Genomic DNA, 22037 nt, shown 5'->3' on the forward strand with positions numbered 1-22037 from the left:
CCTCTTTTTATCTGTAATCAGAATGACATGAGAAATTTCCCAGACAGTGACAAGAAAACTGAAAACTCTATGAGGTTAAGTTACAATTTTTAAAAAATTAAAATAGTTACAAGAACATGTATTACGTTCGATATCTTTATTATTCAGCTAATGCTAGCAATGCTTAGTATATGCAATTGAATCCAAAATAAGGATATAAAGCTAAGCCTTAAACATACAGGTATATATTAAAGTTGGCTTTCAGTAAGAATTTATCCTATTTACCTCTTCATCTTTTGAAGAATTCACCTTTTGTTCAAGTGAGGCTTAAAGGTACACAGCATTTCTGTGACAGTGAAGATACTGGCATTTCAAAGTATAGAAGAATTTCCGGAACTGGAATATGAACTGCAGTGCGTAACTAAAACACAGAGACGATGTGTTTTATAGCACTTAATACATTCTAAGCACAGCTCCAACACTTTTACTCTGTTACAAGGGCAGGGATGGCATTCAGCATTCCATACTAGCACCGGCCTCTTCTTTGCAGCCAAACTTTTCCTTCTTGTCCTGTTGTATTAATTGGAAGACCAATTTCACGTCAGAGTCAGATGAGGCCTGCCTTGAGCTCAAAGAACAGATTTGCCTAAGGGAGAAGTAGAAAACATTATTCCTAGTATGTTTTTCGAATAGTTTTATATGAAGCTTATGATGGGTGAGGCATTATTATCTCTCATTAGAAAAAGACATAGCCACAATTTTAAAACTGAAAGTAATGCCTGTATACACACAGGCAGAAGCAAGAAGTGTCAAAGTTTAGCTCAGTATGCACAGATGTTCAACCTTTTCCACATAACTGTCACCAGCATAAGCCTTGGTTATAATGCAGAGTATATATACAYGTGTGTGCATATAATAAGTATATACACATATCCATACATATATGGACAAATACATATGTATATATCTCTGTGTATATATGTGTATGTTGCAGATATGTAGATATGCATACATATGTGTATATGTGTGTACGTACATATAAGCAATGTTACTACCTGATAATAGATAAAGCTTGGTGGTTTTTTAACAGTACAAAAAATCATGACAAAAAGAAAGGAAAGAAAACCACAACTTTTCCCTTTCTTTCAAAACACCTTTAACAATCATGGATTTGGAACGTAAATTTTGTACATGGCATACTGCATTATCTAACATCACTACAAAACAGATGAAGGCTACTATGCCATGTTACATTCCTATTCACTTAAAAATATATGTTTTAAATTTAAGTCTCATGTCGTTCTGTTACCTGATGCTGTGACATCACCGTATRCAAGACCAACTATTCGGTTCCCAGTCCTGCCTGCTGGCCCCCCGTTCTAATTCACAGGGCATCCCGCAGGCTACAASCCCGCTCAGACTCGGTCGCTCGCGCGGCTGGAGGCGGCTGGCCGCCCCCTGCCGGGGGCTCTCCACAGGCGGCACCGTCGGCGGCGCGCGACCCGCGCCTCACGCGTGCGGCCGTTGCCTCGCCACAGCGACATGCGCGCGCACACAGCGCCGCGCGCGAGGGCAGGCGGTGCCGCAGCGGCGCCGCGCGCAGGCGCGCGCGGGTCACGTGGCCCGCCGGTGGGGAGGCGAGCGAGGCGCGAGCTGCGCCCGCGCTCCGTGGCGCTATGGCTGACGCGCGGTGGGGTGCGCGCGTCGTGGCGGGCGGCGACGAGAGCAGCGGCAGCGACGAGGACTGCTGGGACATCGGCGTCGTGCGACGGCAGTCGCAGGTGGGCGAAGCCGCCATGCTCCCCGCGCCCTCGGGCCCCCCGGGGAGTCGACCGCTGCCGCCGAGCCGGGCCGGCCGCGGCAGTCAGACGGTGCGGTGAGGGGCGGCCTTTAGCGGGCCCGGGGCGAGGGCCGCAGCGGGCAGCGCTGCTGCGGTTGTTTTAGCCTGATGGTGGTGGTGTCCCCTTAATCTGGAGCTAAACAAAAAACATTGTGTGGAGTCTGTTTACTTCCTTAAAAAAATATATTTTTTCTCCTGGATTTTTTTCTCTATTAAAATGAAAAATTTCTGTCACTTTCAGCATGAGAATAAACTTGAAAGAGACTTGAGGCCTGGAAAGCTGTTTTAGATCTTAAATCTCCAGACTATGTTTCATGTTAATATGAAGACTTACTTGATTTTATTGTATTTGAGAAAAGATGATGTGAGGAGAAAAGAGATTCTGCAAGGCTTTTTAGCCCTTAGGTTGTCTCATAGATGGAATTTGAAAATGGAAATAAACTGAAAACTTAAGGTATTCTGACAAAGTTTGTAGTCATTTTTTTCTAAGTGATCTTGATCTTTAAATCAAGGTTAATCTCTCAAAAATATACATTATTCAGAATCTGTTAGGTGGGTAGAGTGGAAAATAAGGCTAAATTATCAGCTTGAGATAATACAYGCTGAGAACTTGTTAAGATTATACAAAAGTCGTGGGAAAGTTGCACGGTAGGTAAAATGTATAATCCTGAGTTTTCATGTCATGACTTCAAACACTTATAATGAAATGCAGCTTCTCTTCCTTCCTTCTTCTCTTCTATCGCAATGGTGTTACTAGTGAACAACACTTGACTTCATATGCAACTACAGGTCATGCCAGCAGCAATTTTTATACATCTGCAGCTTTAATCTAGAACAAATCTGTGATACTCCTGAAAGGAAACTGAATCGGGCAACTGAATGGTTCAAAAACTGTTATTTTTTTTTTGTGACCAGGTCATTTTTCAGCCACATAACTTCTGTCAAATCACTTATGATTCAGCAACACAAATACTTTTGCTGCCACAGGGGTAGGAGGGAAGGGGACCAGTCATCTTCTTAAACAGTGGATTCATGCTGGCTTTAAGCCAGATAGCTACTCACTGAGCTATACTACCCCAAATCATAACTTTGATCATAGTAGCTGTATTACTTTTAGTGCATTGCTGCTCTACATGTGAAATATGCAAAACAAGTAAAGAAACATGAAGCAACATTCTTTTAGCCCCAGAATAAGAAAAGGAATCTTAGTTGAGATTGAATAGCATTAATAAAAAATGAGAACACTGTAGGAAGGATAGCAGGTTCATTGAGAAAGTTCATAGTTACATTTTCGGAGAATGGAATCTTTCTAAAAATTTAATCTTGAAAAATATTTCTCACAGTAGAATGTTAACAGGTCTACTGAGATAGAAGAAGGAAAGCCTTGCCTTCCTTTTTTTTTTCCCTTCTTTGACTTGTCTTTATGGAGGTGCCTAGTACTTCTATATAAATATCAGACTGTGCCTTTCATCTTGAAACATTCACTTGTTTTTGACTTAACTTTRTTTTGATTATCTAGCAATTGGATCAAATGTTGCAGGCAGATAAGAATGATGCATTAAAGAAAGCTCTGACTTGTGGTGATGTATCATTGATTGAAGAACTCTTAAACTCAGGTGAGGAAAGTGAATTACGCGGTTCAGTATTTTTAATTGACATTAGCAAGACTTTTCATGCTTAAAAGTTTCTCATTTCAAAATAATGTCTCAGGTGCATATATCCCTGTTTCTGATACAGGATAATGACTTATTTTAAAGATGAAGGGTTTTTTTCTTTTTTTCAGTGACTCAACATGCAGTATTCCAATAAATTTTATCTGAGTTACTTATTTCGTGTTACCAGTCAGGAGTCCTGAACATTAACAAAGCTATAATGTGTGAACTATGAAATAAGGTGTCTTATTTGTTTTCAGATGCATCTTGAATCTGAAAATCTCCTATTACATACACTAAGTTTGAAATAGTTTAAGCTGAGTATGAGAATTCAGTGGATTTTTTTACCTTAATGCTGAAGGTTGTATTGTTGGGGGTTCTTCTTTTCATTTGGTTTTTAATACTCCCACAGTTTGGAAACTCCATGTTGTTTTTCTCACTCATCAGCATTATTGTGTTTCTGGTATGCTCTCTGTGTAATGCTGCTGTCTTGGCAACATGGCTGGACATTGTGATTCCAAAAGGTCTGATAAGGTTGGTATGGCATTTGATGCTGTTACAAATCATGACTAAAAACTAGTTCGTTTCAACACTAGAAGTCATTCTCCCTGTTTTTGTTACTCAGTATTCCTCAGTAATGTGTTTCTATTATTGGGTGTTCGGAGGATTAGATCACTTACTGAAGCATCCAGGGCAATCAAAACTGCATAGCTGAATAACCTGCCTAGCGATAATTGTCAGGAAGTTCTGCTTCAGCAAGCAAGCAGAATATACTAGCAAAGAGCTTGTTCTCTGAGAAAATCTGTCTTATGACTAGAAGAAAGGAGATTCTTACTAACTAAGGTTTTTCTGAGTTTTAAAACAATGTTGTTGTTCGCCCTTTTAAAAGAAGAGTATTTTTCACCTCAGTGAGTGATATTTTTTGGGKTTTTTTTTTGATCAAAACTACTATACAGGCTGAAACTCAAAGATACAGTAATGAGTGAAATGCGTCTTATTTCTTGCTTTGAAAAAATCTGTTCTTATAGGTAGAATTTTTAGTGATGTCTGGACATCAGGTTGCTTAATTTGTTTCATGTTACAGCCTTCCATTTTTACTTCCTTRTAACTTAGACAACAGTAGTTCACACTGAACCTTTCCATGTTGATGCCCATCACATAATGGATTGCTCTGCACTTTTGGAAGATGATGATATGGATTTATAAGAACATAAGGTCAAGCAAAAGGTTCCTATAGATTGGTATCCTGTACTCAGAAATGCACAAGGCAAGGTAATCGCAAGAAGACCTATAAATTTTCTAAGAAAAAGGGTAGCAGGAAAATTCTGACACAATCAACACTACCTCTACAGAGCAGTAGTAGGTAATAAATTCCAAATTGGGAGATGTTGCTGGAGAAAGGTAGCATTGTCCTCCAAAATATCTGTGTTCAGTCAGATTAAATCTTTGCCTCTAAGTGGAGTCACTTCTAGTGCATGTTTAGTAGAGCTTATAGGAGGCTTGCTACTAGCACTTGAGCAAATTCACAGTTTTTGTTGGACAAGTGGATTTCCTAGCAACAGTTGTGGCTATTCTTTCAAATATAACAAGAACATGTCATGTTCTGGCTTTCTTGGTGATTGATCGAAGACTCTTAAGTGCAGAGGCAGTTTCACAGGCCTCCTTTAGGAGATGGACAAGCACAAAATGGTAACGTACTAAGAACAAGTTCTGAAGTGTGTCACAAAATAATGTAAGCAAGTGGCAGGTGCAAAGATGACTTTGAATGGCATGTTAGTCTGCTTCTGGGGTAAATATTTCATACCATGTAATTCATATATTCATTTTCCTCAGATAGAACTGAAAGTTAGAACCTCACAATAGTTTGAACTCATTAAAGGTGGCATATTTTACAGTTATATCCTCATTCCTTTTGTCAACAGTCTGTTCCATCCCATCTTTGCATGTGTACTGGAGCTTGTCTGCTCTTTTGTGAAGCAGTTCAGGGAGAAAGGAGCAAAGAAGTAGCAAAATGTGGAAAAAAGTGGATAACTTTTCAGCTGGGTTAGGACTATGAACCCAGAGTAAGATGAGAACTATTGCTGCTCTAGCAGCAGGAGACATCTGCAGCTCTGATTTAACTCAATTTTAAGTTATTGTGGGAACAGAAGCACAAAGTGCTGACAGACTTAAAATAAATATATACTTCTATTAGAAGTATCACAGCACTTTACAATCTTTATGTCAGATAAATTGAGTCTGAATGTGAACAGCTTCTAATATTACAAACTGTTGTTAAACTAAACAAAAAATCTTTCAACATCTCAAGATTTTTGGTGTCAAACATGAAATTATTTAGCATAAAAAACTGTATGTGGAATTTGATCGTAGGTCTTCAGATTTTACCTTATTAACCTTTTGAATCTGGTATTACATTTTTGTGTATGAAAGCAACCTTCCTACTGTTACTAGTATTAGGCCATTCAGAGCAGTATCTGAAAGAGATACTAGAGAAACTGTACTAATCACAGAAGGAACATCATTCTTCCCTAGCTGTTCTTTTGTTTCACTGTTATTCACATGTTCTGTCTCCAGACCTGTCCTAGAGCAGAAATATATTTCTGCCCATTCCTAGTTAGAGAGAAGAAAGTTGTTCAGATCAGATGTGACTCAGACTATGTGATACTCCAGGGTACTTGCTAGGGAAACTGCAGGAGTSCATGCATGAAAAGCAGGTTATAAAGCATCTTGGACATTTTGTTACCAGAAAGACCATTCTGCTTTGCCACAATGCTGGTGCTTTTGCTAATACTGGCTGCGGCATAGCTAAAGAAAGCAGTGAGGAAAATACCGTTTCTCGAGCTTCAGTAAGTCTCTATATGCATGACAAATAGCTCTTTTGTCACTATTATTCAACCATATATTAAAATTAAAATATCTTGATGAAAGCTTTAGTTACTTGGACTGCTTTTCCTCCTATGAGCAAAAGTAACTTCTTAACTCAAGGCTGACACAGTGCCAGCTTTCCAGCGCTCGTTTCCAAGTACTGTTGACTCGGCTGTTGGATATCAGACTTTATAGGTTCTTGAGCTGACTTGACTACAGGGAAGCTCACATGTGGCTGCTAACGGACGCATAGTGGAACTCCTTATAGAACTTTGTTCTGGGCCTTATTTTGTGTGCTACAGGAAAACTAGAATTCTGTGACGTTGAGGATTGCAGCTGATATGTGCACACGCTAAAAAGATTGGCCCATGATTCCTGTAGCTTGTCAGAGATTAGAGATGCTAGAATACTTCAGCACCTGGCATTCATTGAAAGTTTCCTCTTTAAAGATGACTACAACTCCAGTGATCTTAAAATAGTCCAAGAATCAGTCCCAAGGCAGTGACCTGTTAATACCTAAGCTTGACTGCCTTTGGCTTGCCATGCTAAGCACATCTTTGACAAATTATGAATGCAAGGAAAGTAAATACATATTTAGCATAAAGAGGTATGCATGCAGCTTGACTGTCACAAATTTCTTATGACAGTTGTGTTTTTTCAGAGTCCTCTCTTGCTATTAAGTACTTTTGATTATCTGTGATTTGACTACAATTTGACTAGAATCACTAATGGACTAATGTGAAATCAGCTAATGGAAACTAAGTGTTGTAGAGGAAATAATCTTTTGAGAAAGAATTGAAAGAAAGATGGTACCTCTTAGAATGTACAGGGATTTTTATTTGAAAGTTGTCAAATGAGTTTATACTTTGTGAATTTGGATAGGCTGGCTGGCAAGCTTGCTGCAGAGGAAGATGTGGCTGTTATATAGATTAATGAACAAATCTGGTGACTGTGACTGAATCTTGCATTATCTTCTATTTTCTGTTCTACCAAGGTAATACTTTGTTGGTACTGAATGCAAGACTGGCCTCTTCTAGCCGAGTACCTTGGAAGGCAGAATAAAAGGATCTGTGAGCAGGAAAACCCTAGTCAATATGGTCCTAATAGTACAAGAAGAAAGTTTTTTCCACAACAAATCACTTGCTTTGACAAGAATCAAAGTTCTTGGGTTTTGGTTGAAGGAAGTTGTAATACTTAAGAAAGCAGATATTCTGTGCACTTCTCTGAAATTACTTTTGCCAGTAAAAGTATCTCTTACTTTTTTTTTCAAATGTACCTTTTTTGTGGTGCTTAACTATTTGGATTAAGAATTGGGCTTCCTTGTAGTCAGTTCTAAAACTTGCTTTCTTGTACTCCAGATGTTTTAAAAAATGTTAAAAGATGTTTAAAAAAAGAACAGTGGTTTAAGTGAGACTTTTCTCTCACTAGGAATAAACACAAGTGTAAGCACAAATCAGAAACTAGGGTAGCTATATATGTTAAAGTGAAGTTTATAAAATCTGTGTTTATTTTGGTGTAACTTTATGATTTAAATTTTGACAGGTATAAGCATAGAATCTAGCTTTCAGTTTGGATGGACTCCCTTGATGTATGCTGCCAGTGTGGCTGATGTTGCAGTAGTACATCTTCTCTTGGACAGAGGAGCTAATGCAAGCTTTGAAATAGGTATGAATGAAATTAGTGGTTAATAACTTTCAGTACCAGACATTGACCTTTTTCTCTGTTTACGTATAGAGAAAAGCAAGGTCCACAGTGGGACTGGGGCCTAGACTAGATTTCACATCCAAAATTGCAAAAATSTAGTCAAGATACATTGACAGTTTAATAACAATAATTAGCTCTTGCCTTTGGAAACTCGGTGGGGTGGGAGGGGGGACTTTCTTTGATGATGTGTATACCATGTTCTGCTCTGTTAGCTATTTTTAAAGTAAAAATTACATTCTTGGAACTGCTGGATTCATGTTGATGTTTTTTCTTGGTGTCTCTGTCTCTCTTTTCCTGCCCCCACCCCAATGCTTTTTAAAAAAAGCATTTGGAAATACTTGCTCAAGAATTACAGGATGAAGCCATAGAGTAGGAACATCAAGAATTAAAGGATAAAGTTGCAGAGTTAACACCTCCTTAGTGTGTTCCTGTCAGGAAGTATGTATGTGCAGGAACAAGCCAGAATCCCAAGGCAGGATTGGTACCTACTCTTGTTAAATACTTCAGAATATGATAAAAACATTGGCTTATTCAAGAGGGCTTCAACATCTAACCTAATCTAGTCTAATCTTCTAATGGCTGTAATGGACACTTCTTTTCTAGCTGCGTTTGTTAGAGTTTGTTGCTCTCCACCCTTCAACGCTGGCCTTTCAAATATGCCAGCTGACCTGCTCATGTGATTGCTCATTTCAGATCACAGTAATAAAGATATACTAGTTTTTAGGTTAATCTTTTTTTATTTTATTTTTTTTAACTACACAAGAGCAGCTCAAAGGGCAGATCTGAAAGATGGTAACAAATAACAAATAGTAGTTCTCCTTTGCCTATAGTTGAAGAAATCATTTGCCTACAGGAATAGCTATCCAGTTCCTGATAAACTAATGTGGAATTTCTCTAAAATAAATTTTCTATTATGTGAAAGCTCTTTAGTGTATTGCTAGAACACTTTTTTTTTTAACAGTTTAAGGGAACTTCTAAAGTATTATATCTGTCAAATTTTATGGCTTGTTAATAACTTCTTCCTAATTAAACTGTGATTATTTTTTTTCTTCTCTTTTGTTCTGTTGGACGATTTGTCCAAAACAAAGAAAAGACTTTGCAATACAGAAGAAGCTGCTTTGACACATGCAACACACAGTGTTCATAAAAACACTGATCTTATTTTTCAATAGCTTGACAATATTTTTAGTAGTAGTAGAAGTAGTAATCAGAGTGCAGATTGTAATGAAAAATTTCTTGAACTTCCTAGGAACTGATCAGAATTACGAGATGMGAGTAGATTGCTTGCACCAAAAGCAATCATGTCGTCACTTTGCTATCCTTGTAACCCTCTTCAGAATACTTCATGTGGCTTCCTCCCACTCATACCTGTTTACAACATACCTTGTTTGTGGTAAAGAGCTACAAATTGGACCGACTTCTCTGGACAACAGTCTTGGCTGAGCAGTTAATCAATGTACAGAGTATTTTTTTWAAAAAAAGGTGTGACTTTGTCCTAAGTTTGCCTTAAGTGGCAATTTGCTAGGATCAGGTTTTTCAGTTTGTTTCCCTTTTGACTTGTGTAGGAAAACAGTAGCTAGGTCTTTCGGGCAGTAGATTTCAGACTAGCCGGGAACAGCCTTGCAAGTCATTGATTTAGGTCAGGCCACATGTGTTCAGTAATAGCTGTGCCATTCTAAATTAGTACTAAAATCACTAGTGTTGCTGGTTGTTTTATATCAGCTGGCAATCAGTTAAGTTATCCTATAATGCCTATAATCCTAGTAATGGCTGTACAGGTAATCATCTGTAGTCACACTGCAATTATTCTTTGCATCTGGTTACTTAATTTTACCCTGATATTAAAATRAACTTTGGTAGTCATGAAGAACAAGGAACTAAGTGTAACATTGAAGATGTGATGGAATCAGAATGCAGCATCTTTTGAGAAGTAAATTCACTAGCTCTTCTAGATTATTTTCATTCAAACTGAACATAAACTATTCTTTTTTTCAGTCTCCATCAGTTTTTCTCTGCAAAAAAAAGAGAAACCTGATTATCTGGACATGTTTCTTCTCTTTCTTTTCCCCATATGTATGAGCTCTAGGTATACTATACAGAAATCAGTTTCCCATTCTTTATCACCATCTCAAATACTGAATACAAATATAACTACAATTTCCTACGAGATACCATTCCCAGACTAAGAGCTTATCACTACCTTTTGTTTGAAGTCCTTCTGCCAGCTTTTAGTTCATGTTATTTTTGATAACCATGTTAAATATTTTGTGTAAGAATCTGTCAGGCAGTGTTTCAAATAGTTTACTAAAATGTTAATTGCTTACTGTTCAGGAGTTTAAGTGACTCTGTGAATTCATTTAATATATTGATTTGTGTGTGCCAGAACTTCTGTATGAGGTAGCTGAAAATTACAAGATGGTATATAAAACCCAGGTGAATTTAAAAACAAAACTCACATTTTGGGTGTTTGTTCAGGGACTAAAAGTAGTGCGACTTAGATGTTGGGATAAAGTAAAGCACTTCAAGTTTAAAAATTTGTTTATTAAAACCAGACCTCAGCTGAGAAATAAAAGTACTAGCACATACAAAGTCATAGAATTTCTAGCAGAAAGTTAGAAAATATGATGTAATACTTCATGGTATGCTCTGAGATATGTACAGTTAAAACTGTATTTGTTAAAATGTTAAAGGCATGTTTGAACTTGCATGTAAGTTTGTGCAACAAGCAAAATGGGCAGTTATTCAAATGGCAGTCTTCTAATTGACTCTAGAGCCAAAAAGCTTGCTAAGGTCCTTGAGGTGCAGTGTTTCCCACATCTCTATAGGAGAACCGTGGGAAAAGAGATCCCCCTGTTTTGTGGACAAACAGCTGCAGTGTGCAATTCTGATTCATGACTAAAGGTAGAATGTAACACTCAGCTGGCTTCAGAGCTGGAGCAAATTCACTTTTTTTTTCCCCCCCCCTTCTCATGAGTCTTTAAGTACTGTAGCTGTGGAAAAGAACATCTATAAAAACATACTTTTAATCCTCTTTGAATCCATTGCAATTAACTTCTTCTAAGCTCTTTCTTTCCTTGACTGTTTCCTTATTTAGGGGATGGGAGATAGGGAATGAGTCTATTTATATGGGCCAAGATTGAGAAGCAAGTATCTAAAGTTAAGCTTCTACTGTTTTTGGGCAGCTAAGAAGCATCCTCATCTACAGTAGGGGTAGATGCTCTACCACTTCCATTTGCTTTTTCTGAGTATCTTCTATTCTCAGATGGCTTTATCTGACTTGATAATTCTACCATTTCCCAAGAGTCTTAGTGTATCAGAATATAGTTAACTGAACTGTAACAAGAGTAAAGACTTTTAAAGGAAATTCTGGATCAGCATGGTGTTTATGTATGCAATTCTCTAATTTTCAAAACAGATAAGTACACTGTRTTGATGGCAGCATGTACTGCACATGCTTCAGAGGATAAGATTTTGAAGACTGTAGAACTACTATTATCAAGGAATGCTGATCCTAACCTTGCATGCAGGTAAAATCTTTAAAGTTTAAAATTTAATATTAAATACACAAATGTCCTTATGACTATAACAGTTGCCACAGATGATGTATACTTCATTAGTTTTTTGTAACTTCACTGCTGTCTCTATACAGAAAGATGAATGTGTGATTGTTTATTTCTCCTGGTACAGTTATTCATTTGAGTAAGTAATGAAGTATGATCTGTTTTATCAAATTAAAGTATGTTCCCCAGCTGAACAAGATGTAAATTGAGGAAAAATAAATCATACAGTACCCTTGGTTGTCCATAGTATAAGTTGAGATGTACATTCTCTGTCCTTCCCAAATCACATTTCCTCTTGCTGTATAAAGATATGGGGTAAAAGAGTTCATTTAAATTCGTGTCTTCTTTTTGAGCTTTTTATGGGTTCCTAGGTATATTCCTCTGAGAGAGTCACTTATGAGAAAGTAAATTCCTATGTAAATAAAATACATTTCTTCTAGTGCAAGCATGATTTAATCTCCTTTTAAAAAACAAATAACAGCTTGTTTTTTGAACTACCACTTCATGCCTCAGTGGTCTGAGGCAGTACATTGGGAGCTATCTGTAGTCTCGTAGTCTGATGCAGTGTCTCATTTTTCATTAAAAAGAAAGAAATTCTGGGTTGACCCAGGATTAACTGTGTTCCTTCTGTTAGGGAAAAAAAAAAGAAGATAGTATTCTGGTCAGCTTTGAGACTGCCTGTTCTGCACTTAACTAAAACTCATTTTTTTATACCCCTGCTCTTTTACCTCTTTACCACAGACTAGGTTCTCATTACCTGAGGTACCTCGATTGCGTATCTCTTACAAAAAGCAGATTTGAGAGGCCCGTTTGCTCTCCTTAGTAGAGTTCAGATGTTTTGTTGGGTCCAGAACCTCATTGTAAGCATAGCATTGATAGGCAGGGTGGAAACGTAGTTATACTGAAGTGTCACTGATGTGTGATATAAAAAAAAGCCGTTCATTTTTATCTGGTATTGTTCATGAAAGAAGAGAAGCTTAAAACTCTGAAATAATTACGTACTGTTGCCCTCAGATAACTGGGTGTTGTGTTGAACAATCTACTTGAAAAAAATGGGATCAGTCTCTGCGTCATTAACTTTGTCCTGCGTGCTTGAAAATGTAAGCCAGAGTGCAAAGCTGCTAGTTTACACTTTAAAGGCCTTTGGCTAAGCTTTGTAAAAAAGTTTGGATTCTGACACAAGAGATAAGAATTTTAAGGGCAAAACCTTATTTATAAACTTAGTGTATGTTATGTACAGTTGGTTTTATACACAAATATTTATTTGTTATCGTTCTTTGCACCCTAAGACCTTGTGCTAACATATGAATTATGCTTGTGTACATTAGATACTGTATTCAGTTTTTTTTTCACTTTTGGAAGAGTAAACTCTCTGAAACAAAAATGTAATATGTGACAATCCAAATTAGCACCAAATGAGTAGAAGTTAGATAGCAAGGTCTAGATTTTTCAAAAATCTTCATACTGCCCCCTTTTTTTTCTAATACCTTACTTGTGTGCTTGCTGCTCCATCATTAGAACTACTTGTTCTGGAACAGTGGGAGGGAACCCACTAAACCTGCTCCTGTGAGGATAAGGAATCAATACAGACCTGAATGGTGTTCCAGTCCACTTCGCCCATGCCGTTATTTTTCTGCATTTCCAAATTATCTGTAAGAGGACACAAAATTGTCAATGAGCTGAGATTATTATGAGATTCCTTCCTGTGTGATCATCTTAAGAAATCTATTAAGAATTAAACTTTCATATTTGGTTGTCTCAGCTCTTAAGAACCGTTATCGTTCTGGGAAGAACAGAGTTCGACTTCGCTTTTGTTCACCAACAACTGAAATGTGTATGTATGTAAAGCTGAATACTTACTTTTGTTTAGTACAGAAAGGTTGATATTTGTCCTCTCTCTGTTGAGCTGACAGGGCAGCCTGCATAGACTCTTGATTCGCTTGATTTGGAGGTGATACACTGAAACTTACTCTTTTTCTTACTTTTTTTTCCTTTTTCCCCCCTTCTGATTCATTAAGTGTGCACAGGGTGGAAGTACTAGTAAGAAATCTCTTATTTTTGAAGTACAGTCTAAGAAGGGTAACGTTTGGGGAAAACAGAGTACCGAGGAGAAGGTATTAGTAAGTAGAGCAACTTTTCTTCTGGTATTTTACTGAATCAAAATCAGGAACTAAATATCGATGGCTTTTAAAACAGTTTTGTCTGATGAAAATGCAGTATATCAAAGCCTAAGTGCTAACTGAAGAGATTTGAAAGATAATCAAGGTAATCATTAGGTAATACAGGAAAGTGCTGTAAGATGCTCTGTTAAGTCTTTGTAGAGCTACTATACCATCTATGCTTTATTTAAGTGCATACTACCCTGAGAAATTTGTTATGTTTGTCTTGCATCATTCACCTTCTTCCTATTCTAAAATGTATTGGTATACTGCATCCTTTTGTAAGGCTAGGAAAAAGTTAAGCAGTCTTTTCTTAAAACTCTTTTTAACCTGCAGTGCTTACCTGAAAGTACATTGGTTTAGTAATATCAAGGTGTTATTTCATTAGAGGGTGGAGGTAAAGGTATGACCGACTGATAACTAAATTACAAAACTGCTGGTAGGACTGCATTTGATAGCATGTTTAGTATATTTGAGTTTTGATGACAACCTCCAAGTTCTTGTTTACTTAAGTAGTGTAGAAGAAACCTAATGGTTTTGCAGGTGAGGAAAGGATTTTGAATTGATGGTTCATGCCAGTAAGTCTTTGTTAGAAGAAGGTATAAGTAGGTGAATGAGTGAAATCTCCTATATTTTGAAATAAGCTTTGTCTCTTGTTCTGTATGGAATGTGTACTGGATTTTGTTTGCTTGTTTGGATTTTTTTCTTCACTCTTAATTTCTAACACAATCAGGTCCTGCTCGGTGACCAAGCCTCCCCTTAGTCTTTCTGCTATGAAACAGGTTATGAAATTTGTGTGTGTTTGAATACAAGTGTTCAGAAGTTCTTTAGATTTTAGGTGAGTGTTGTAAAAGCTAAACCTTTGTCTTTATAAAGATTTAAAGTTTAGATTGAGGCATACTGTCATATATGTGAATGCATACATGGTATAGTAGCTCTACAAAGACTTAACAGACTCTCATATATGTGAATGCATATGACTGTTCAAGTATGGTATTCATTTGCATAGGTTTGTCCACTTAGCTTACATTCAGAGTAATTTTGAGGAGGATCAAAAAAAAAAAAACTTGTACAATGATTGTGTTAGTCTACTTTGCCCTCTTGAGAAAATGATAATAGAAGGGGGAAATGTTCATCTTAATATTGCCCAGTTCAAAAGGTAGGTCTCTTTTTCAGGTTGCATACTCAGAATAAAGCAATTGTGTAACACTTCAATTTTAGCAAGATATTTATTGCTGCTGATAAGATAGTAAGTCTGCACTGCCACATAATAATTTCACAGACCTTGACGTTATCATTGTGTGATAGTTAACTTTTGCCAAATGACAAATAGTACATTTCAGTAAAGGTAAATAGCCTGAGAAAAGTTACTGCATTACAGTACATTTTATGGGAAGAAAATCAAAGCATTTAAATAAAGTTTAGTACTGATTGAGTAAAGGTCTTTGGTCTACTTCAGAAAAAAAAGCAAGGTACCTTGTGATATTACATGTCTCATTACTTTCTGAGAGTTTGTTATTCTAGCACTATGAACCCAGAACAGAAAGACATGCTTCATTATGTTGTTCACATATCAGCACAGAGGGACTAAATAAAAGAGTTATACAGAGGGAGAACAAGCATATTTACGTAAGTACTTTGTGCACATGGGCAATGTCCGCAAGTCTGTACCTTCCCATGTCTGAGTTGGGAAAAATCGCAGCAATCATCAGTGGGTGACCAAAGGGGAGAGACCCAAAGAAATCAGTTGTACAAATGAGTTTGAAAGGATGACTTTTAAATGCAAGTGTTGAGGCTTATTCATCAGCTCTTTTGATGAGGCAGAAGAGTCTAGAATCAGAAATAAATGATTAGACCTTTCCCAGCTGGTATTGACTTTACAGTGGGACCAACAGACTTAGTAGTGTTCACCACAGTTTCTGGACAGAGGTATAAAGTGCTCAGGGACAGTGCCAACATTAGGTGCTGTTTTTAACAGAAGTGWCCTGACAGGAACAGTGTCCTCTGATGCCTTGGAATGTCACCTGAGCAGCTGTCGGGTCAAACAAAAACAAAACTGGTGTTGGAGTTCATTAGTGTTGTATCAGCAACATTCAGTCCCAGATTATTATTTGTGCTACTAACTTACCCTTTTCGTGGCTTATTTGCATAATACTTTTGGATTTCTGATACAGAATTGTTCTTTCATCAGATAAGTGGAGTAGATTTCCCATGCATGTTCTGAATTCATTGATTGGATACTTCACCCTCACTTGGAAAGCAAAGTTGAAAACATTTTGAGAGGTTTCTGATCCTGTGGATAACTCATTTGTGTTATTACTTTAGGTCAGAGTGTGTCTGTCCTCTTTATCCCTAGCTAGACCATCTTGCTTGTAATAATGTGGTGGGGTAACACAGTAGGAGGACAGAGAAGGATGAATGGAAATGTCATAGGGTAGAGTTCTGCCATGCCCTTTTAAAATTATTATTCCTTTCTTATTCATTTCCTTCTTTTTTGTTTGTTTGTTTGTTTGTTTAGGTATTATGAAGATAACTTAGTAGCTGTCTACCTTTTCAACTTCTATGTGCTGGAAAACTTACATGGCTATCTCTTTTATTTTAAAACAGTCATATAAACAGAGTTAAAAAGCAGAAGGATGTAAAACTGGCAATCTGAAATGAAGCTTAAAACTAGAGATCCTGAAACATTTTTCAGCCCCACCTTATTAGAGCTGAGTTGCATTCTCCTGTCAAATTCTGCTTCAAGAAGGTAGAAGACTCTCTCACCTTGTTCTAGTAGCTGATGCTTAAGAATTAAGTGCAGCTCACAGTACACTAAAGTGTGTTCATACAGTTCTATTTATTGTCTAGAGTTTCCCACCTTCCCCCTTAAAATCACAATAAGCAGAAAAAGAGTAAATAGCTTTCCGTTGGTTGCTGTAGACACACTGTTTCCTCAAATCCAAGCATAGTATACAGTGCTGGAGTGGTGAAACTGGCTCCAAGAATTTTTGAAGATGCTTCCAGGTTATTTGAAGCAGTATTCAGTTTGCAGATCAACAGACTAAAGATTAGAGTGCCTCGGAGCACCATTTCCTTGCTTTGGGATCTCAAGAAGAAAAGATTGAGGAAAAACACTGATCTACTATATTTTTTCCTGATTTTAGTGATGCATTGGTGTAGTTAATAAACATTCATCCACTTACGAAACTTTAAATATAGCTTCCACTTCTCAAGATCACCAGACTGAAATACTGGATTTTTCCATAGAAATCTCCCCAATGAGAGGAGACCTGTGTCTAGAAGAAAGGCATYTTCTGTTTGCCTTTGCTCCCCTCCCCCCCTCATTTTGAAATCTTTTAGGAGGACAGATTTTTTGTTTGTTTGTTTTGTGGAAGAGTAGCCTGTGAGTATGTACTTGCAGGTGTGGTGAATTCTGTACCGTGACTTAAACTTAGTAATATAGACAGGTACTCAGAACACTTTCCAGTGAGAAAACTATGTTGTTATATTGCCTGTTTTTATCATGGCACATAGTTATTCCAGCTGAGATGCTCCAAGTGATGATAGTTGTGAGGACTATTCAGCTCTGCGTGTTCCCTTGTGACTGCATTTTCTCCATTATTTTGACAGGAGGAAGTGGGCCTGTAAGAAAGTCTCTTGTAAATTTATATAGTTGGATGGTCCTGAGAACTGAAAAGCCTTCTGGTTTTGTCTTTTTTATGACTTAGAGTAAAAACAGGGAGGCTTAAAGATGAAGAATGAGACCATGCAAATGCATTGGTTTTATTTAGATAATGCATAGCTGAAAGTAAATACAGTTTGAACAATCCTTGTGCTTAAATGRCATTAGTAAGTTGTCTTTAAGATTTGTATTTATTTTATTCTGAGGATTGTTTGAGTATTGTGCTCAATATGAGCAAACACAATGTGGCAACTTGTGCCATACAAAAAGGTTTTTCAGGTATTTGGAAAAGAGGGTCAGCTCCATGCCAGGTTACTGAAACTAGAATATCTACAACATTTTTCAAAATTAGCAATGAATTCTGCAGGTCAAATATTAACACAGTTTTTTGGTTAGGTGGTTATCACTATATTTGCTATGTATAGTTTTTAGATTGCAGAATAAATTGTGTAAATGCATTTAAATTCTCTTCAGCTTTAGCAAGAAGCACTAGATTTYGCATGTTAAAGCTTGCCGTCTTATTGGAGGGAGTATCTTGCAAGGTTGGGAAAACAAAATTTGTTTTCCCTAATGCTCGAGTCTCCCTCTTGTGGACACGCATGTTAAATGACCTTGGTTTTGAGGTSGTGATTATGCTGCATGTCTTAGGCATTAAACAGTACACATTCATATTTATTGTTGCATAAATGCAATTTAATCACATATCCTACTCCAAAATAGTAGTATGCCAGGTTAGCTGTGACATCAGACCACATTTTAAAGAGCTTTATTCAGTCTGGTCTTCAGTCTGGTGAAGGCAAAAGTCCGACAATGGAGATTAAACAGCTTCCCCAGGCAAACTGTTCCACGGCTTGACTGTCCCCCATGGTGAAAAAGTTGCTCCTCACATTCAGTTGGAACTTCTGCATTTGAAGTGTTGATAGAATAAGTTGAATTAGTTTTAGGCAGATGCAAGTCTGTTTTCATTACATTAGCAAAATTCTTTCTCTTTCTGASTGTATGTTTTGCTGAGGCCTTGTTACCTTTCATTTTGCTTATCTCTAGCTAATTGACTTTTTTTCCCTATCATAAGGATGTTTCAAATGTATGATATGTCTGAAATCTTTTCAATTGGACTTCTAACTGTGCTTGCTTGAAACAAAATACTACCTTTGCAGACCTTTTGTGAATGAGAAATAGTGAAGAAATGTGAGCAAGGCCTTCATCTAGTAATACTAGAATGGAAAGAAGCAAAAGTCAGTATTTTTTGGACAGCCGCTTTGGTTTACATATGCTTTTCACAGTCCCTCTAGTGGTTGCAATTGRTCTCCTTAAGCACCACAGTGCTGGAAAAACTTTCCTCCACTCAAATTGCTTCCTACTAAAATAGAATAATATTTTGCCAGCAGATTTTTGTCACAGAGCTATATATTACAAACAATGCATTAAATTTTTGCTGTAAAATTTGTTTTAAGATATAATAATTTARTTGAACATCAGTAAAATATTTTCATTCAGAACTCTTTATAGTAATCAGAAACTAGACAWCTTTCTCCTCTAATACCACATTTTTCAATTCTATGAGATAGTGTTTTTCCTTCAAAAAATAAGTGTAAAGTCTCTCTCAAAAGATTTTTGTAAAAGAGAAACTTTTTAGTCTTTTTTTTCAAAATCTCCAGAGCAATTCAGAATTGCTTCTTCTTATGAGCTTCTCAACATAATCATGTATGCATCTGTGCAGATCAACAGAGTGTTTTTATAATGCTTTTTTGAATATAAAAAATAGAACACTAGAAAGGATGTTGTCTGTAAAACACTCATTTACTCAGCAATTGCAAATAGTAGTAGTGTGTAAGAGAGAAAGTATCAAACAGTTCTGGGAATAGAAAAGAATGGGGTAAAGGACAAAAATATTTTAATGTGCATTTAGTTTTAGTAYGGAAACTTAAGTTTTGAGTATGACATTTTTAGGGAAATTCATGGAAAAGTTTAAGGTGCACACAGAAGGATTCTGAATGTTGGTAATACTTCCGCACACTGCTCTAAGCTTTGTGCGGTGACAAGAGTGGTATGACCTGTGGTTCTTTTGCATATACTGTTTTTACCAGAGGGAGTATGCAAGTATACACACAATTTTAGTTTTTAAATATTTAATTTCATTTTACAACATGTGCGCCTCAAAACTTTAGTATTTCTTTTCAGAACTTTCATTTTAAATTAATCTATATATAAAATTTGTCACTTAAATTGTGTTCTCTAATTTTTGAAGTAAAATGCAAAAGTCATGACCACTTTTTTGGAATTAATTCAATTGAAAAAAAATGYATGGACCATTTGCTGATGTTCTCAACTTTTAGGGGAGTGGAAACTGTAATCTCTGCAACTCTACCCATTTCCTTCTCATTAAGCTGTGCTGTGTGCTAATTGAGAACTGCCACCAGGTCTGTGGTAGCAGCAGGAGAAGGGAGAAGGGAAAAACAGTCTTAAAAACTGGATTCATATAGTGCAGAGTCAGAATAGAAATGTTTTAGTCACCAAGTTGCTGTAACAGCTGGGAATTGTTAGGGCTGTTTGTGTTTTAATGCACTGCTTGAATTTGGAGATGATAAAACAGCAATATATTCTTTTACTTTTTTCTGCTGAAGTACTGCAAATCTATATTCTAAACTTCTGGAAGAGACTTGCTTAGTTTTTTGTTTTCTTCTTTTCTAAAAGTACCTTTGACTTTTGACTTCATTTCTATCAGAAAATTGATACCARTTCCTAAAACATTTTAAATTTACTCTTTGGAAATAAGTTAGTTGAATCTGGAAGTTCTGTTAAATTGATGGAATCCCAAGCTTCCAGTCTCTGCGTTACTGTTCTATAGAACAGTACAGAATTGGGGTGCTGTACGTGATTATGCAGTTGGGTTTTGACATCTTGAGATTACTGGGCGGARGTTGTTTTGTTTTTTCCCTTTCCYCTTTCTTTTCAGGAGACAAATGACTCCATTGATGTATGCAGCTAGAAAAGGCTGTCCTCAGGTTGTTGCTCTTCTTGTTGCTCATGGATCCCACATAAATGCCCAAGATGAAAATGGATATTCAGTAAGTGATTTACTTTTGTCTYGTAACTAATGACAACATTTTTTAAAAACAAGAACCCATAAACCTTTTTCTAACTATACCTTAAATACCCCCAAACATTCATTGTTGTACTCTTTTGCTTTATACCACCTTGCTAGATTGTTTTACTCTATTTGTCTTTGATTCCAGATTCTGCCACATCAGAAAAATTTTGAAAGTTGTGTTACTGATAAATAACAGTGGATTAACTGTGTGTGGAACTGTTGAGGTGCACAATGTCCTGAGAGCTGCCCAGTAGGCAGTTTCAGATTTATGTTAGCTAATTATTCTCGAGATTCACCACTATGGTCCTGCATGTTAAAAAGCCTCTGTATTTAAGTAGCCTTGAAAAGGAAGATGACCTTAATTTGTGTAAAATTCTACAATCTGCCAAGTGGACTTGTAGGTGTAGTAGTATTTGTGAAAAAGGTCTCTTTACAATATATGTAAAGAAAATGAATTAAATTTGATTGGTACATCTGCCATTTATACTTAAGGCTTGCATCCTAACTCTCAGTTGAAAGTCTTAATGCACTTGAGGCTTTGCTGTGACTGTTTTCTCTTATGTCTACTTAAGAGCATCTAGTTTAGTGTGGTGTTAGACTTAATAATATTCCTGTGATTTACATTATTCTTAATGTATACCCTCTGCATGAACTGTTTTTTTGTTTTGGGTTTTTTTTTCCTCAAAAAGTTATAGTCCTTTTTTTCCAGATAYGTGTGGTTTCACCTGGTAAAATGAAGTTGTTCTTTGCAGGCATTAACATGGGCAGCACGCCATGGACATAAAAATGTAATTTTTAAGTTACTAGAGCTTGGAGCTGACAAAAATCTACAGACTAAAGATGAGAAAACAGCAGCAGACCTAGCAAAAATCAATAAACATTCAGAGGTATTTGTTTTTCTCTTTGAAATGCAAATTCTGCATTTTGCCTCAAAAATCTATTCTATTAATTGTATTACCTCCTSTAAAAGTACTATTGAAGTAACTGAATTATATCAGATAGTTGAATACATATGCTAATACATTTATGTAGACTGTTCTATGTTATACACTGAATTTTCATGGTGCCTTAAGTGTTAAATGGTAATGTTTTTGTGGGAACCTTTTTTTCAGAATTTTTAACTTAAGATTTGCAATACATAGCAAGATATTATTCATGTTAATAATTTTGATATGAGATAGAGTAAAATACTTGGGCAGACAGGGGAAAGACCCACATTATGTAAGAGAACACAGATATCAAAGTAAATTGCAGTGTGAAACTCCTGATTGAATTTGCAAGTGAAAAGGCTGAAAACAAAGATRGATTTGGTGGTTTGTACTGGCCCTCTTCAAAACTGGTGTTCAGGAGGAAGGACGATCTAAACAAAGGTAAATTCATTAAAAAAAAATCATTGGAAGAGCAGCCACTAATTATCAAAGAGAGTGTCCCTGAAGACAACATACAWTCTCTTAAAATAGATCTATTTACTGTTGTTACCGGATGATATGTGGTGGATCAGTCAGATTTCTGTGCATTTTGTG

The 22037-nt window shown here is 36.7% G+C and overlaps 1 protein-coding gene across 1 annotated transcript in view; it reads left to right on the forward strand.

The window, feature by feature from the left end:
* Window positions 1–1655: 1655 nt before the first annotated feature.
* ASZ1 (ankyrin repeat, SAM and basic leucine zipper domain containing 1) overlaps window positions 1656–22037 on the forward strand; it is a 36880-nt gene continuing 16498 nt past the window's right edge. Inside the window, exons 1-6 of the mRNA XM_085307100.1 lie at window positions 1656–1760; window positions 3339–3435; window positions 7879–8001; window positions 11456–11567; window positions 20380–20491; window positions 21267–21401. Of these exons, the coding sequence (XP_085163226.1) occupies window positions 1656–1760; window positions 3339–3435; window positions 7879–8001; window positions 11456–11567; window positions 20380–20491; window positions 21267–21401 (684 nt within the window). The remainder of the gene's footprint in view (window positions 1761–3338; window positions 3436–7878; window positions 8002–11455; window positions 11568–20379; window positions 20492–21266; window positions 21402–22037) is intronic.

The sequence above is a fragment of the Rhea americana genome, unplaced genomic scaffold, assembly GCF_003343005.1.
Source record: "Rhea americana isolate MKP2758 unplaced genomic scaffold, rheAme1 scaffold_252, whole genome shotgun sequence".
In the NCBI taxonomy this organism is placed as follows: domain Eukaryota; kingdom Metazoa; phylum Chordata; class Aves; order Rheiformes; family Rheidae; genus Rhea; species Rhea americana.